Source organism: Equus caballus, chromosome 3 (assembly GCF_041296265.1).
Source record: "Equus caballus isolate H_3958 breed thoroughbred chromosome 3, TB-T2T, whole genome shotgun sequence".
NCBI lineage: Eukaryota > Metazoa > Chordata > Mammalia > Perissodactyla > Equidae > Equus > Equus caballus.
Window position 1 is genome coordinate 43,366,437 of NC_091686.1, and position 16,917 is coordinate 43,383,353.

Below are 16,917 nucleotides of genomic sequence, written 5' to 3' on the forward strand. Positions count from 1 at the left end.
TGCTCAACACAGTGCCATTCGTCCTCAATGATGGTTACTACTTTGTGGATGTGTAACTGACACATGTATTGTCATAAGTGCTGTCCTTATACAAAATCTTTTTTGCTATACTTTTTTTTCTTTTTGACTTTACTTTTAGTTTCTGACTTTTGTCATACAGACTATGTATATTATTATATTTATTATATAAATATTAAGTGATTTTGGAAAGTACAAATTTTGTTTATTTTTAAATAATGGTTACTTTTTAAATTTCAGAGATTTTTTTTACCATATATATGTATATATATATATTTTTTTCCTTTGAGGAAGGTTAGCCCTGAGCTAACATCCACTGCTAATCCTACTCTTTTTTTTTTGCTGAGGAAGAGTGGCCTGAGCTAAAATCTGTGCCTATCTTCCCTTATTTTGTATGTGGGACGCCTGCCACAGCATGGCTTCATAAGCAGTGCTAGGTCTGCGCTTGCGATCCGAACCTGTGAACCCTGGGCCACAGAAGTGGAGTGTGTGAACTTAACCACTGGGCCACAGGGCCAGCCTCTGCCTTCTGTTTTTTGATAGTAAATTCATGAATGAAAGGGTATGATTTTATTTTTTCATTTTCTTCTAGTTCCTAAACATTTTTATATTATTTGAGCATTGGACCCAGATTATTGCAATAAAATTATGATTTGTTACAGTATGTATTTTAATCATCTATATTTTACCTTAATGTTTTATAAATACATTTACAACTATTTAAATTTAATTCCATTTTTTATTGAGTTCATTATTCACTATAAATTCTTTAATACCATAACCTCTTCTTGAGCTTTTTATTTTACTTAATCTTTCATTTTCCTAGAATATAGTTTGGGTAGCACTTTCATGATGACATAGAAATGTTATCTTTTTTAAAACCTTGGATATCCTAAAGCTCTATTTGTTTTCTTCTTACATGTACAAAATACCAGACTAAATATAAACTTTTTAAGTTGAAATATTTTCCCAATAAACTGTGTAGTCAATATCTCAAATTCTTGTTACACAGATTCTCTAATCTTAAAAGCTGATTTTGACTTTTAATAGAAAATCTAAGTTAAAATATTTCCTCAATACTGTAGGATTGTTTCTCCATCTTTATAATTACGAGGATTGGCCAGGAACTTTCATATTATGTGGGTATATTTCCTTGTTTTCCTGGATCATGGTAAGCCCACACAGTCTGCATATTCCATCCCCCACTCTCTGTTCTCCAAAGCTTTGTTTAGCTATGGCATTGATTGTATTTTCTGTCCTAGTTTGAAAACACCTATTATACATGAGTTGCACCTCTGTTCTCCGTATCTTCTGATTGTTTTCGGTCTTTCCACATATTTGGAACAGACGCTTCTCCAATCATGTTCTCAGCTTCAATAACTGATTTTATCTACTGTCAGTCCTTTTTCTTGTGACCAATGTGGCTTTGAATTTGCTATTGAAATTTTAGCTTCCAAGTTTATTTTATTTTTTCTCTTGATCTCTTTTCTTCATGTCACATGTTTCACCTCATCCTGTCATCTCCCCTAAAATGTCATTCACCTGTTTTGCGCTTGTCTCAGCCTGACTTTGACCCCTTACTTTCTGCTGCTGTCTCTTCTCTATGTTTTCAACTTGTTTATGAGTTCACAATTTTCTGAAATTTTCTTTTCTGGCTCCTGTGTATTGTTGACAGGTGTCTAGTGCTGAACTGGAAAGGTGAGCAGGTTAGCTTAAATTTAACAAATGAAAATTCAGAATAAATAACACTTCTGTACAGTTATAGCCTTATAATATTTTCCAAAAAGTTAGAATATTTGTAAAAATCTTTAGATTTTAACAATTACAAATTGCTAGTTGAAATGTTCTTATTTTGTGTGTGTTGTGTGTGTGTATGTATGTGTATGTGTATTTCCCACTATCTCCATGTTTTTCCCTTGGTGCTTTTGAGGAAGATGCGTGACAACCTTACTCATTAAATAAATCATTTACAGAAGTGAAATTATCCTGAATCTTCATGATGAAATTCTCCTTCCTTTCCTTTGGAGTGGACTTGGAAGTTCTCATATTATTTATTTGTTCTTTTTTTTCAGTCCTTCTTGAAAGAGAACATGTCTATAGACTCCTGTTCACCAAGAGATTTGGCATTTATTTCTCCTTTCCTCATGTTCACGTCAAATTTTGTTCCCTGCTCTTGGACTGCAGAGGACTTTGAAAGGCCGTGTTCACGACTCCAGACCCCAGGGTAGCAGGTTGTGTCTAGTGTGGCTTTGTCACTTGTGGGTGGAACATGGTTCATTGGTACCAGGTGCTGACAGGTCAGCAAGCACTAAGTCCCAGCATAAATTACAACAGAATTCTTCTTGACCATCTCTTCCCTCCGTTACAGAGCTTTCCTTGAGGGTCTCAGGATGCAAAGTGTACATCAAACCCCTCCCCCTCACTTTCCACTGGGAGCACTGCTGTCTGCAGGTTTAAGGAAAGACCAGATCTGGAGTGGGGAGCACCTTTAAAAATGAGCATTCGTGTAGTGGAGTAGAGCTGGGGGTCAGTGGATGGTCTACGATTTTATTTGTTTCAGTCTCCTTTTTTCAATCTTAGAATTAATGGGAATTAGTTCCAGATTCTAGCATTAGCTATTTTAATGTTATCACTATTATTAAGAATTCCATTTTCTGATATGTTGCCTTCACAAGTATTTCTGAGAGGCCGCACTGTGGACTGTTGACACATCACCATTTTACACACGAACTCAGCTATTACACAAGCTTTTCTAGCTATGATTTTAACCAAAAAACTTTCATGAGCAACATGACAAATGGAAATATAAGTTATACTGAAAAAGAGAACTGAGGACATTATTCTTTCATGGACTACAAATGACCACATTTTGATAATTTTCCCTCTTTTCTTCTTAATATATCCAGTACTGGCAAAAACAGCCAAATGAAAATAGCCATGAGGCCAGCATTCGCTTTTCTCTACGTAAGAGCAATACCATCCACATTTCTCCAGGTCTCTACTTATAGGAAATGTTATTATTTAACATTTATCAAACCGCTGCAGCACTGGGCACTTGGAGAACACAGACAAGATACAAACAATTCTTATGCTCATCTATGGTTGGGAGTCGCTGGTGGAGGCAGCGGTTAGCATGGAAGTGCTCGTCCCAGCTCCCTCCTAACCCCACCCTTCAAAGACATGGTTTGCCTTCTAAGAGTGACAGCAATAAGGCATCCTTGATGAGACATTATTTCATCGTGGCCGAGGAGGCCTGCGACCACGGCAGCCGTTTGTGAGAACACTGACCCCGTCAGTTGCCTGTCTCATGTCCCAGGTGAGTCTATGTTAATCAAATGGGCAGGGTTCTGTGAGAACAGAAAAGGCACCCCGCACTGTCCCAGAGAAAGATGTAACAGGTCTGGGAGATGTGAGCGATCTGGACCCTAGGCTATTTTAGTAGACGATTTTGTGAGGCAGGGAAAATCCACCAGATATTTTCATGTCCTTGAAGAAGCAGTTATTCCAATCCTCCAGTGCCCTTTGACTTGATCCTGTTCACCTAGCAGTCTTATCATTACTAATTATTTTTTATAGAAACTTTATTATCTGGCAAGGGCCTAATGAATGCGAACCTTCTCATCACTGGGAAGGAATCTTCCTCTCGTATTGATTTAATATATTGGAATTGGGGGTTGTAAATTAGTCCTCTGTGGGCTTGGTTAACAAGACTCAGCCTTCAAAACTCTGATTAACTCCAAACCCACTGACAAAATTTGGTTCTCTGGCCTGCAACATTGAAGGACACATCCTTGACTGCCCTGTGAGGCTCGATTTGGGGAAGGGAGTGAAGGCGTGGTGGCAGCATGTTCTGACAGCACTCTGGAATTTTCTAATTTCAAAAATAACTTGGGAAAATTGATTTTAAAACTGTATTTTGATGGAAAATTTTATTTGTGATCCAAAGTCCTCAGTTTTCCTTATATTTTTTCAAGATGTGAAAATTGAGTTAAAGAAATCTGTTGGGTTTCCATCGAAATGACGCCAATTAATTTTTTTCCTGTTCCTCAGGACAATTTCTTGACTTAGCAATAATATAACTTCCTGGCAACCCCTCAGCAGTCCTGAAGGTAGGCTTCTGAAACACTTCTGCTTTCAGCAGGAAACGAGTTGGCTTTCATACTCCCTTTTCCTTCCAGCATCTAGCAGAAGAATTAAATAATTTTTTTAACCTTCTTTAGAGAACGTGTCTAGTCCTTTTAGAAAATCTTGACTCTGACAAACATTTCCTAAAAGGACCTTTCTTTTTTTCTTTGAGGAAGATTAGCCCTGAGCTAATATCTGTTGCCAATCCTCTTCTTTTTGCTGAGGAAGACCGGCCCTGAGCTAACATCTGTGTCCATCTTCCTCTACTTTATATGCAGGATGCCGCCACAGCATGGCTTGCCAAGTGGTGTGTAGGTCCGTGCCTGGAACCACGAACCCTGGGCTTCCCAAGTGGAGCGTGCGAACCTAACCCTTATGCTACCAGGCGGGCCCCTGAAAAGGCCTTTTTTGTTCCCTGCCAAATAAAGAGATTATCATTGGTGAGGTATGTACTGCTTTTGCCATTACACCATGAAATCCCAGGATACTTGAAGAGTATTCATTAGTTCAGGAATAAGCAGTTTGAATTGCTTAGTACATTGCATGGACGGGATCGTCATAAATATCTGAAAAGGTTTAGGGAAGAACAGATGCCTGGAGTAAGTCCTTTTAGGTAGTTAATTCTTTTATTTCAAATCCCCCCTATTGGTCTGAACTATCTTTTTCCTCGTGCTAGATTATGACTTCCCTGAAGATCATAGTCCTCAGGGAGGTCTTCGAATATTCCTCAAGGTTTAGCGTTCCTCTAGCCCTAGCAGACAGAACAGTCTCCTTTCTCCCTCTGCTGAGTTACTGATGTCCGGGGCTGAAGGGACCTAGGGAGCCTCGCTCAGGGGACTGATCAAAACATCACCAATAAGTTGGCTTTAGGTATTTGGAGAGAAAAAAACTCATACACAATTTGATTAAAATTTTCAGTATCTGAGCCCTCAAACAGTTGAAAAAATATAGTGATCATTGATGTCGATGAAACAAATTAGGATACAAGATATGGATGGATATTAATCCAATAAAATATTTTATAATTAGGTCCTTGTTTCCTGTCACCGTCCTCCCCTGCCCTTTGTTCCTGGGCACAGAAGGGACTATTTCTCTACATGTGGTAGAATGATCATCGGTCTTCATGGACATCAGCAGCCTTTCCCGATACTGCTCTCTGTGCGACAACCAGAAGGACAATCGATAAGGCCAAGCATCCAAGGACCTCTTCATCACCTGGCCACTTATCACCTTCCTTCATCTCTTGTGGGCTTCTTTACATTTTCCCCTTAATTCTAACAGAACTTAATTAAAAACTTGACAACTTAATAATTTATAAAAAATGTTTCAGGGGGCTGGCCAGGTGGTGTAGTGATTAGGTTTGTGCGCTCCGCCTCAGCAGCCCAGATTCGCAGGTTCAGATCCAAGGCGTGGACCTACACACTGCTTGTCAAGCCATGCTGTAGGGGCATCCCACATACAAAATATAGGAAGGTTGGCACAGATGTTAGCTCAGTGACAATTGTCCTTAAGCAAAAAGAGGAAAATGGTAAAAGATGTTAGCTCAGGTCCAATCTTCCTCACCGAAAAAAAAAAAGTTTCAGAGAAATTTTATTCCCAGACGTTAAAAGCATCCTCTTTCTTTATTCTTCCAAAGCTCTGTGAGGTATGTGGGGGAGTTCAGATAGAAATAACCTTTTCTACTTTGTTTAATTCTTCAGTAACTGTTTGATCCTAATTGTACAATGATCTCATGTAGAGTTCTGCATTTATTTCCTGAGAGAGCTAAAGGCACAGTGGGAGTGTAACAGACTTAAAAAGATACATCCGTCCCCCCAGAATATGAAATCTCCAGAAATGAAAAACTGTCCAAGAAGGAGCATTTTTTGCATGTAAATTGATAAGCAGTATATCCAAGTGATTCCTGGGAGACGGGCATTCAAACTGGTGTACTTGGTTGGAAGAATGATCTAAGGACAACCTTGCTCCCTTGGGAACTGCCACTCGAAGCGGCCAGTGAAGGTCACTCATTCAGGACACGCCTTTGTTTGGAAGGCGCTCCATACACGTTAGGAGCAGGTCCACTGGGGTTCTGTACCCAATGGCTCAGCGGGTGTTACAGTCGGTGCTGTCAGTACGCACCTATCTGCACAGCGGCCGAAAGGTGACAGCCTACGGGAGTGTTAGTGGCTGCTGTGAAATCATTTGCTGGTTTTGTTTTAATGTCACTCTCAGTAATTTACTGGTAACAATTTCAAGGTAATATTATTTTGGACTGAAGTTATTTCGAGGGTGGGTTGAGGTTAAAAGCATCTGTACATGCTCCTTGATTATCAGGGCCAACCAGTGTGACCCCGACCTCTGCCACCTTTTACAGTTTTCATTTTTGAACTTCAACCGAGGCCTTATCATGAAGAAAAAAATCGTAACAAATAACCTGCTAGAGTTTCTCTTTTCAATAGGAACTAAGTGTGTCAGGAAAACTGGAGGCAGCTGCCTCCTTGTAGAGAAAAAGGAAACTACTCGTCCTGTGTGGGATGCTCTTGTCATTAGTTTTCAGCTCTCCTCTGCATGACAAGTAATTGTTTAATGTGTCGGATCAAGTGCTGAAGGCAGAGACCAGGGAGAGGGGCCCAGTCTCTGGTCGGAACTCAGTGTGGAGCACAGAACGCCCATGCTGGGTCCCTTCAGTGGGGACCACCACCTGCCCTCCCCTCATCTCAAGTTCCAGAGGCTTCTCTCTAAAGGTCTGCAAAGGCAGGTGTCTGATGCATGCTGGAGAATGTGTCTTACTTGATCTTCCTAGAGCCCGACAAGAATACCAACAGCACCACAGATATTCTCCCAAGGCCATTTCTTGCCTCTGTTAATTAAAATAATTGTCTCATGTAATCTTAGTACGGCCAAATTATATTTGGGTAAGACACTAACTGAAGAGGAAAATTAATCAAGTATACAATTATTTACTTCTATCCTAGGGGACTTTATTCAGCATTCATAACACTTCTCTGAGTCTTACTTAGAGATTATTAAAGAAACCGGAGGTCGTGTCAGTACCTTGTCTCTTAGGACCATGGGACTTGTCACCATCAGATTGTCTTCTGGCTGCCTTTTGTTGAAACACTGTAAAAAACAGAGCACATATTATTCATGGAACATAAACATAAGAAAGAACATACTGTGGAGTCTCCAGGAAACTGGATGCAAAACATCATTTTCCTTAGTAACAATTCCCAAAATTGTATTATTTTTGAGTAGGAGGATTATTATATTTACAATTTTCTCATTTGTGCAGCTTATCAGTCATTTCAAAAAGCATTTTCTTTGGGCAGAGTAGTATAATGCTGATGGAATGCCTCATTAAACTATTTCAATCAAGATATGATTCCATTTTGATATCAGGTAAAGATAAAAGCTGCATTTTGTTAAAAGTGATAAATGTTAAAATCACATGAAAAATTCCATTTGCACAGAAATTACTCAGGCTGACTTTTTGGTGATAAGCAAGGATAATGACTGTTTCTTCTTAAACACATGAAAAGACTGCGTATTTTACAGATGTAACAATAAAAAAGACACTTTATTCTTGCATCATCTAGCTAGACCTCAGACCTATTAAAGGAGCTTATTCGAATTACTTCATTATCTGAAAAGTGCTTTGTTCTCATTTATTATTTCTCACATGAAATTCTCTGAGACAAGTCAGCATTACTCACCTCCTTTTGCAGATGAAAGATAAAATCAATTGTTTAATATTTATTGAGCACCCACAAAGCTCTGCATGGCTGCTGGCATTTGTTAATGAAAAAGTCCATACCCTTTACAATCCGACTTCAGAAATCAAACCCCCAGAGCCCCATGTATTCTCATGGGGAGTCTGAATTAAGGGCTTGGGCACCGGAGGAGGCCTTGGAGGTCTATCCAAGCTCCCATGTCCATAGCCCAGGGAGGCAGAAGTCGCTAACTTGTGAAGGGCCCAGGCCCCTGCAGCCATGCCAGGCTTGTTAGTGGGGATGTGACTAGGACCCTCCCACCTTGAACTTCAGTCTGTTGCTTAGCTCTTTATAGTACTGCTGCCTCTTCTCCTCCATAACTATGTCCTTCTGAAGATAAAGAAGGAGGTAAAGGGAGGGGATTGAAAAGCACCTGGGAACACTCCCAACGTGCTTGGCTCTCTTGTTCTTCCAAGCAGCTCATCAGGATTTCCTGGGATAATGGAGGGGAGGCCTGTGGGGTGACAGCGTTCCCGCTGCTTGGGGCTTGACCGTGCTGACTGGGGACGCATCCCCGCCGTGATCCTGGATCTCTGTCTTTGCTTTCAATATTCTTTAAATCAATCTCATATCAAGGTCATGTCTGTGATTAATCCAGACGACAATTTTTTGAACTTAAAAAGGTTCCCTAAATCATATCAAATCAATAATTATTTATTAAGCCTATATAATTTGCCAGCTGTTGTCAAGAGAAAGGGTGGTCTGCTCTCTTGTCCTCTTTCAAACAGGAGAAGCAAATAGATTTGCAGAGTATGACGTGTTTAAGAAAAATTATACACATGAAATAAGTTTTCTGGTTGAAAATCAAATTTCTGTTTCAAGTTAATATTTGAAAAACATGATAAACATAACTTACTGGCAAGTTCTGGGTTTGTGGCTTACATTTTTTCTAAAATAAAATAAACTGATGAATATATGGTGTGTGAATATATTTTAGGATATGGGAAAAATTTTTAAAAGTGGTGCTTGAAATTTTTCATGGGTTAGTTTTAAAAGTCTCAAAAAAATGAAATACTTTTGAAGTTTTAATAACATGCAGACACTGTGCTTTTTGCCAATATTGTCAAGGCAATAACTGAAACCGTCTAGGACAAAAACGCTGTAGTCTGGTATCATTAATATGGGAAATAATCTGACTCCAAAGATAAATTCAGAAAAAACATTCTCCAAATAAAAAGTACATTAATTGATAAGTTTTAAGAGTTCTGCTGAATTTTGAAGCTACAGTATACTTGGAAATGGAATATTTTTTTTCCAGCTTTTTAGAATTACTTTGTTAAAAATCACGTTATACCCTATATTTTATTGTAGCACCTTCTGTTGACAACAAACGCCTCACCCAGACTTTGTGAAATACAGTAAATGTTAAACAAGCGTACATCTCGTTTGGTTTCCAGATTAGGAAGTTACAGTGCGTAGTTATTTATTGTTGAGGGGTCATCAGGGCTGAGAGGTGGAACAGCCTGGGAGGGGTAGAGGATGGAGGCGGGAGAGGAGGATGCTCTGAGTAGGATGGTTATGAAAGTGCTGATAACGCTGAGAACTTTGGAAAGGCAGGATGTGCACTGAGCCATGCCCCACAGTACACGATCCTCTCCACCTGTACAACTGCCCTCGAGATCCCCTCCTAGCTCACCTCCAGTTGCACCCCTACACCTGTCCCCTTCTAACCGCAGACAAGACTCCTTTCCTTACGGAACCCAATAGCAATTAGCATGCTGCCAGACACACTCTTTCCTCACTGCGTGACAGCCAGGAGGTGTTGCAATGTGAGGTCATCTTGGGAAGGGACCTGTATTAACCTGTCCCCTGAAGAGTGAGCTAGCCCTTCGAAACGACCCCTGACGTGAACCTGCACACCACGGACATGGCCTCCATCGCCTTAGGAAAAGCATGGATGGATGTAACATCCCAGAATCCGTTAATCTTTCTTTTTACAGTAAATATTAGCTGAAGCATTTTAAATTGCTTCCATCAGCAAAACTTTTGTTCTAAAAAGCTTTGTATACTTTATATTTACCATGTTCACCCACACAACATTTATAAGAGAGAAATATGAAATCTACGATATAGTGAGAACTGAGCATTGGGTTGCGGATCACTCAGATTTATATACAAAAGTATGTATTTTTGTACAACAAGATTTGTGGTGAGTAAAAGGAGAGTCTGTTTTAAACATATAGTAATGGAAAAAACTCTATACGCCAGAATGCTAATCAGCTCGGCACCATAGATGGGGTAGCATTTTCTCTTAATATTAACAATATGTATGACATGGGAAAATGGCTTTCTCCTCCCGGGCCTTTATTTTCTTGCCAATAAAGTGAAGGCTTAGATGAGATGATCTCTAATGTCTCACTCAGCTCTGACATTCTAAGATGCAACCAATTTTCCCCCCAAGTCATTCCAGGCCAAATGGTGCCCTGAGAAATTCTTAAGTGAGTATGAATTTAAATAGAATGCTGTGTTTTGAGGAAGAGATTGTTTTTACTGGAGGCTTAGACTAATAGAAACACTAGAAAGTTAAATCACAGACTAATGTTAACTTTTTACAATATGTATGGAGACAATCCTTTCTCTATGTGTTTGAATTCTTGGAGGATACTATTTTTGACCAAACTTTACTGCATCAATGTTCGAATAACACTATCAAGGCAATTATGACATACATCAACTTTGATGACTCTCTGCCCCAGTGAAATCTTTTTTTTCTCTTCCTACCTAAAATTGGAATTTGAGAGGGAAGAAAAATGAATGCATTATTAGTAGATGTCACTACCTTTAGGCATTAAAAAAAATGCACAGAAAGAAAAACAACTTTTCAGGTTCAAAATAATCTCAAACAACGCAAATGTCCCAAATACCACCCCCATTTATTTTAAATATTGGTAGAACGACTTCTAGAATAAAAATGACATGGAATGGAAAAAATTAGCATAGTGTTAAATATTCAAAACGTTAAGCAAAGCAGAACTATTAGAAGAGCAGAGGAGGAGGAAGTGAAATATAACAAATTCACTTGCACTATTTGTCTTTCCAGGCTGCTTCTGCAAGAATATTCTTCATGTCAACCTCATTTGTGGCCTATTTCAAGAAAAGGGACTCTTCCAGAGTTGCCCTTCCTAGAAAATCTGATAAAGCTTATTTAGAATTGTTTTATAAATGGCTAAGGTAATGGAAAGTCTGTGCAATAGCCAAATGCATTCATAAAGATGTGAATTATAAAGGACAAACTCCTTGAAGTTCCGTGCCTATTAGAAGTGTAAAATGAAGTGTTGTTTAGAGCTATATACTTATCACTGATGATCACTCTTGACACTAGAAATTTGGTACAAAATAAAACAGACAGATCTGTGTTGTGCTCTCTGTTCTCAGGGAATGGTACTGGACAGGTAGCAGCCATGTGTTTGTTATTTGCTGAACAAGCTTTCATTAGGTTGCTCACTACATAGCCAAGTGCTGTGCTAGGTCCTGAGGAGACAAAGATATAAGAAACCCAGTCACAGGATCCTTACCGACCTCTATTTTAGGGTATTAATTTAAGCAAAGGGTAACTGTGTCATTAGCGCCTGCTGATGAGAGACGATAGAGACAAAAACCAATCAGGAGGGGCAAGGGTCATAGTGCAACGTCAGTAGCCTTCTTCTCCCTACCCTGTCCCCTCAGTTTGTACCCTGTGAAAGCTAGTCACAAAAAGGCAGGACGAGGCAGGATGTAAACAACCCCTTTGTCTGGCCAGCAAAGAGAGGGAGCCGAATGTTCCAACCCTGTAAGTAGTCACGTTAACTAATCAAACTGCAGCTCAGAGGAGAGAGACAGCCTCTTTGCAAACTGACCAAGACAGTTTGAGCACTCCAGTCAGAACAAAACCACCATTTCATTCTGCTAGCAATAGTTACAGGGTATTAATTTGAACAAATTTATCGAACGCAAGCCACTACATTTGAATAGGCACACTAGGGGTGGCGTGGCTGAAAACAGATGGTCACATCAGCCACAAAGAAGGTCTTTCACCAGAAAGCAGGTTACTGCCTGGCAGACATCCACGGTCAGGAGCTGTGGCATTCTTCTCTTTAGGGAGAATTTGCACATGGTTAGCAGCACTCTTGAGGTCACTGATGTGTTCATGACTGATCTTGATATTGGTAGAGTCGGAAAATTGGAAAACACATAACTGCATGAAGGAAAATGGCATGGAAATTCTAATTCAATGGCACTATCAATGAATGCTTTGGTTTCTTAAGGAGAAAAAATTAATTTTCTTTCCAATTCATAATGGAAACTTTTCCTGATAGAAATGTTCCCATAAAAATCCTCTCCCAAACCAGGAAATCTCACTATAAATTATTTTTTCTTCTTCTTAAGGAACTTAATTTTTACTAGAGTAGAATACAAACTGTTTTTTATTCCTTTGATGCAAATAAGCATATTTCTATTCTAGAAATGTTTCTTATCCAAGAAGCTGGGACATTTAGAGAGAGAGAGAGGGAGAGAGAGAGCAGTTGGTTTGTGGAAATCTGTGTAATTAGAGCTTGAGACCATTGTAATGAACTTATTCATACAATCTCTACTCCACCACTGGGCAGGCTGGTCTTTCTTCCTCTTGGTACCAGGAAGGCAACATGTATTGAACACCTATTGCTTGCACAGTACTGGACTGGGGGTTCATCTCCTCCCATCTGATTTCATTCAGGCTCATTGCTTACTTTTACTTTTGACCATTTGTATTCAATAAGGATATTATATAAGAGTAGACATTACTCTAGTAAAATCCCTAGTAATTTTCCTTCTGGCTTGAAGAGAAGTGGTTGGCTTGTTAAGAAGTCACTGCAATACTCTAGAAACTATGATGAGTTCTTTAGATTGGTGCTTGCTGATTACTAAAAGTAACTTCTTTGGCCTCTTTTTTTTTTTCTTAGATGAGGAAATGTTGCTATCCTAAGAAGTAACCAGTAGGATCTGGTCATGCTCACTTTGAACAAACACTAAATACTAGTTCTGTTAAGAAGACTCTACAGGAACATAGACTGAAAATTTCAAAAGGACAGGGCTATGCCCACTTGTTCTATGTAATGCTCAATATTGATAAATAATATTGATAAATAATTCAATAGCTCAATATTGATAAATAATTTGGAAAAGTCATACAAGATGATGTATTGGCATATGAGATCCAAAGGAAGAAGCAAAAGGCATACAAACTTGGAAGATTTGGCAGGTCCTATCTCCCCTCTGTATTGTGGGGGGATCAGAATAGGCCACCCCAAAATCTGTCTCTTTGCCTTGCCTTGATTATTTTTAAGAACAAAGACTCTGAAGGAAACTTTGACTTTCCCATTAACTGCCTAAAGATATTTAAAATAAAGTCTTGTCCCCAGGACAGGCCATCACCATAGATAACTCTGGGCATCTGGTAGACTGGAAGGATCCTTGCTAAGCCTACTCTTATCAAAGTTTCATTTACTAAACATTTGCTTTTCCATTTCCATGTGAGTTGTCTTCTTCCTTTTTGAAGCCCCAACCTCCCCCCCCCCAACCCTGCCCCAACATCCTCCTTTGTCTTTAGATGAAGATGGTATTTAACATGAGAACCTTTGCCGTTTTGGCGAGTTTAGTTTTCCTGGGTCTCTCTTGTGTACACATGTTATAAAGCTTTGTTTGATTTTCTCCTGTTATTCTGTCTCATGCCAATTTAATTCAGAGCCCAGCCAGAAGGACCTAGAGGGTAGAGGATATGTCTTCCTCCCCTACAGTATCTACAGAATACCTGTCATCTACAGAGCACCTACCATTTCTGCATCCTACTCTATGCTGGCTACTATATGTATGCAGCTTTAGTTCTCATGAAAACTCTCTGAAGTAGGTGACAAATAAAAATGGCAAGCAATAGGATATATTGGAGTATATGAGCAAGCCATTTGGTATAAACCTAATTCGGCCTGACCTTGTTTTTTCCTTTCGGCCTGACTGTGGCTGTTGAGCACGCATTGTATATCTGCTTAGACATTTTCTATGGCAAGAACAAAGGCCCTTGAGATAAAGGTGCAACTTCCCCCCACATTGGCATTTCCTTAGGGATAAGCATCTTTCCTTAGGCTAGGAACTGATTGCTGCACTCACCTTTGACCACCCAGTTCACCTGTGACCACCCAGCTTGAGACAACAGACCTGCCACCCTGCTGTGTTCACCGAGACAGCAGACCTATCTGTTGTTTCCATCAATTGCTGTGCCGACAGAGCAGTCTCGTGACTATTGTAAAAGGGACATTTCAATCCTATGTGAAACATCCTCTCTGGGGGTATATAACCACTCTGTGCACCCCACTTCTTTGGTACCCTTTCTTCCTTTGGGAAGAAAGGCCCTGGGTTATAATCCTCAGATTTCAGCTCAGAATAAACTCTCCCAAATTTTCATTTATAGATTAGTCATGGATTATTTTTGTCTGCATACGTATTATCATCCCTCTTTAATTAAACAAATGAAGCAAGGCTATGTAACTTGCACAGAGTTGCACATTTAAGTGGCTAAGTCATAATTCAACTTCAATTTCATCTGGCTTCACAATCTTCATGAATTTTACTCCACCATGCTGCCAGTCCCTCTGAGAAGGCTCTTCCCAGTGTGCCGACCCCACAGGGCATTTTACTTTTCTCCTAATGGCTACATATTTAGAGTCAAAAAGATGCACACATTAAAAGCGCTGGTGAAAAATATTTGAATTCAGGAAATCTGAAGTGAGCAAAAAGACAATCTGTGTGGATAGCTGTTTGATACATCTATGATTTCATCTTCAAATGACTATTCTCTAAATAGTCAAATATTTACTCTGCCTAACAATGGAAACAACCCATGTCATGGTTTCTCAGTCTCGGCACTATTGACATTTTGGACTGGATAATTCTTTGTGGTGGGGCCTGTCCTGTGCCTTGTAGGATTTTCACAGCATTCCTAGCCTCTACCACCTAGATGCCAATAGTACTGTCCCAGTTGTGACAATCGAAAATGGCTCTAAACATTGCCAAATGTCTCCTGGGAGGAAAACCACCACTAGTTAAGAACTATGCTAGGCCAATTAACCTTCTTACTAAGGACATATTTAACAGAGACTCTAGGAACATTATACGTTAAGGGGAAAAAGACGAGACTTCACTCTGCTATTGAGTGAGAAGCTAAGCTCTTGATAATATTTACATCTATTTTCACATGTAATACAATTGCTTTAATGTCAATTCACACCACGGTTGATTACTGCCTCCTTCCCTCTTCACTAATACAAAGGAATTGAATTTCTGGAAGATAAGGTGGGGAAAGTTCATCATTATTATGCCAACACCCTAATAGACGGTCTGCAAAGCCCTTCTTAGGTTTCATCCAATGTCTTTGTGATGTTCTGCTGTGAGGAGGGAAAAAGTAAATCAAAACACCTGGGTTACCTAAGCGGCCTTGACCTCCTCTCGTGGACAGTGTGAGCACAGGTCTGAATGACTGCTCATTGGCAGAACTACACCAGCACCCTATCAGGAAAAGGAGAGAGGGGGAGAATCACAGGGAAGACAGGGACAGTGGGCTTACAATTGGAATGATCAATATATCCCTCAGTCCTGAGAGCACCTGTGATATACATGCTAAATCCTGAAGTGAAATAATTTGGACAAGGTCACCCAGCCAGAGAGTAGGACTCAAGGCACTTGACCTAAGACTTGCTTTAATCCACTTGACCATATGTCTTCATTAATGAGGACAGAGACCATTCCACTCTGTCACATTTACAATGATATGGATTAATTTTCTTAAGAGATTCTACAAGGTCTTTTTTTTCTGTTTGCATTTCAATTACATTGTATGTGATCGATTTCAAGTACAAGTGAATTGCAAGTGGAAAATTTCTGAGAGCAACTGAGCTGTACTTGACATTTTGGGGTCCCAGTAGCTGAGTAGCTCTCAAAAAGGTCATATGCAACTTTGTTGCACTGCAAAATGCCAAGGGCAGCTCACCAGCAATTGAAAATTGGAAGTGAAATTGTATTCTATCCCAAATCAACCATGCGGAATCTGGTTCTACTGATTGTGCGAGGGGAAAATTGGAAATTGTCTATTGATGCTGAAAAATTTTCCCCAATAGGCAGTCATCTCTTTTCATGATTTATGGATATAGTTTTACTACAGATCTATCTACACTATGTAAAGTGCTCATTTTATTTCCTTGATTTGTCATAAGTCAAGAAGTCTGTCACTAAGGAGAACTGTAAATCCATGCTAATTCCTCTATATTCATGAAGCTTAATGAACCTGATTCTTTCCAATATTATAGGGAGAAAAATGTGGAGAGACTATGATATCCGAGAGGAGGCAGACTTCAAAACTTATCGTTTAAGAAAAATGAGTTATTCTTTTTGTAGTTGTTAACATAATATTAGGTTTAGTATAACAGGAATGGAATAAAAATATCAGAAACAGGTCTCTTGGCAAAATGAACCATGGGTTCAGTTTTGCAGTAATGACTTACATTTCTTGGGGCAAGGGAGGTGGTGATGGTGGAAACAGAGCTTCTCTCTGATATGTTGGGATGTGTGAAAGCAGTTAGAATGCTCAGCTATACATGAATATTCTAGAACTGTGTCCCATTCTGTAAGGGCTCCCCTCTTCAAATTAGTAGTACTTTGAACACAGGATGGTTTAAAACAGGAGAAATTTAGAAATTAGTAGATTAATATATTCTTCTGACCATCCTCCACAGTGTTAATGAAGTCTCCTATTCTAGCCACATTGATGTGGTTCTTGTCACTTTTATAATTTATTGATCCTTGTATTCATTTCAATTAATATTCATCAATATTCATCGATTCTACTATGAACTCAGCACTGAGCTTGGCACCAAAGATACAATAATGGCCAAAAACAGATGAGGTTAATCTCTTCCATTATAGGTCTTATTAGTTAGAAAGAGGGAATAAATATTAATGAATAATCCAGAAATAAATACATCAATAAAGAAATTTGTCGTGCCAAGCGTGCAGGCAT

General features: G+C 39.4%; 1 protein-coding gene across 9 annotated transcripts in view; it reads right to left on the reverse strand.

Moving 5' to 3' along the window:
• Window positions 1-16,917, reverse strand: part of BANK1 (B cell scaffold protein with ankyrin repeats 1) — a 313,664-nt gene that overhangs the window by 27,238 nt on the left and 269,509 nt on the right. For all 9 annotated transcript variants that reach the window (XM_070263353.1, XM_070263356.1, XM_070263359.1 and 6 more), the window contains one exon: window positions 7,180-7,245. In XM_070263353.1, the coding sequence (XP_070119454.1) occupies window positions 7,180-7,245 (66 nt within the window). The remainder of the gene's footprint in view (window positions 1-7,179; window positions 7,246-16,917) is intronic.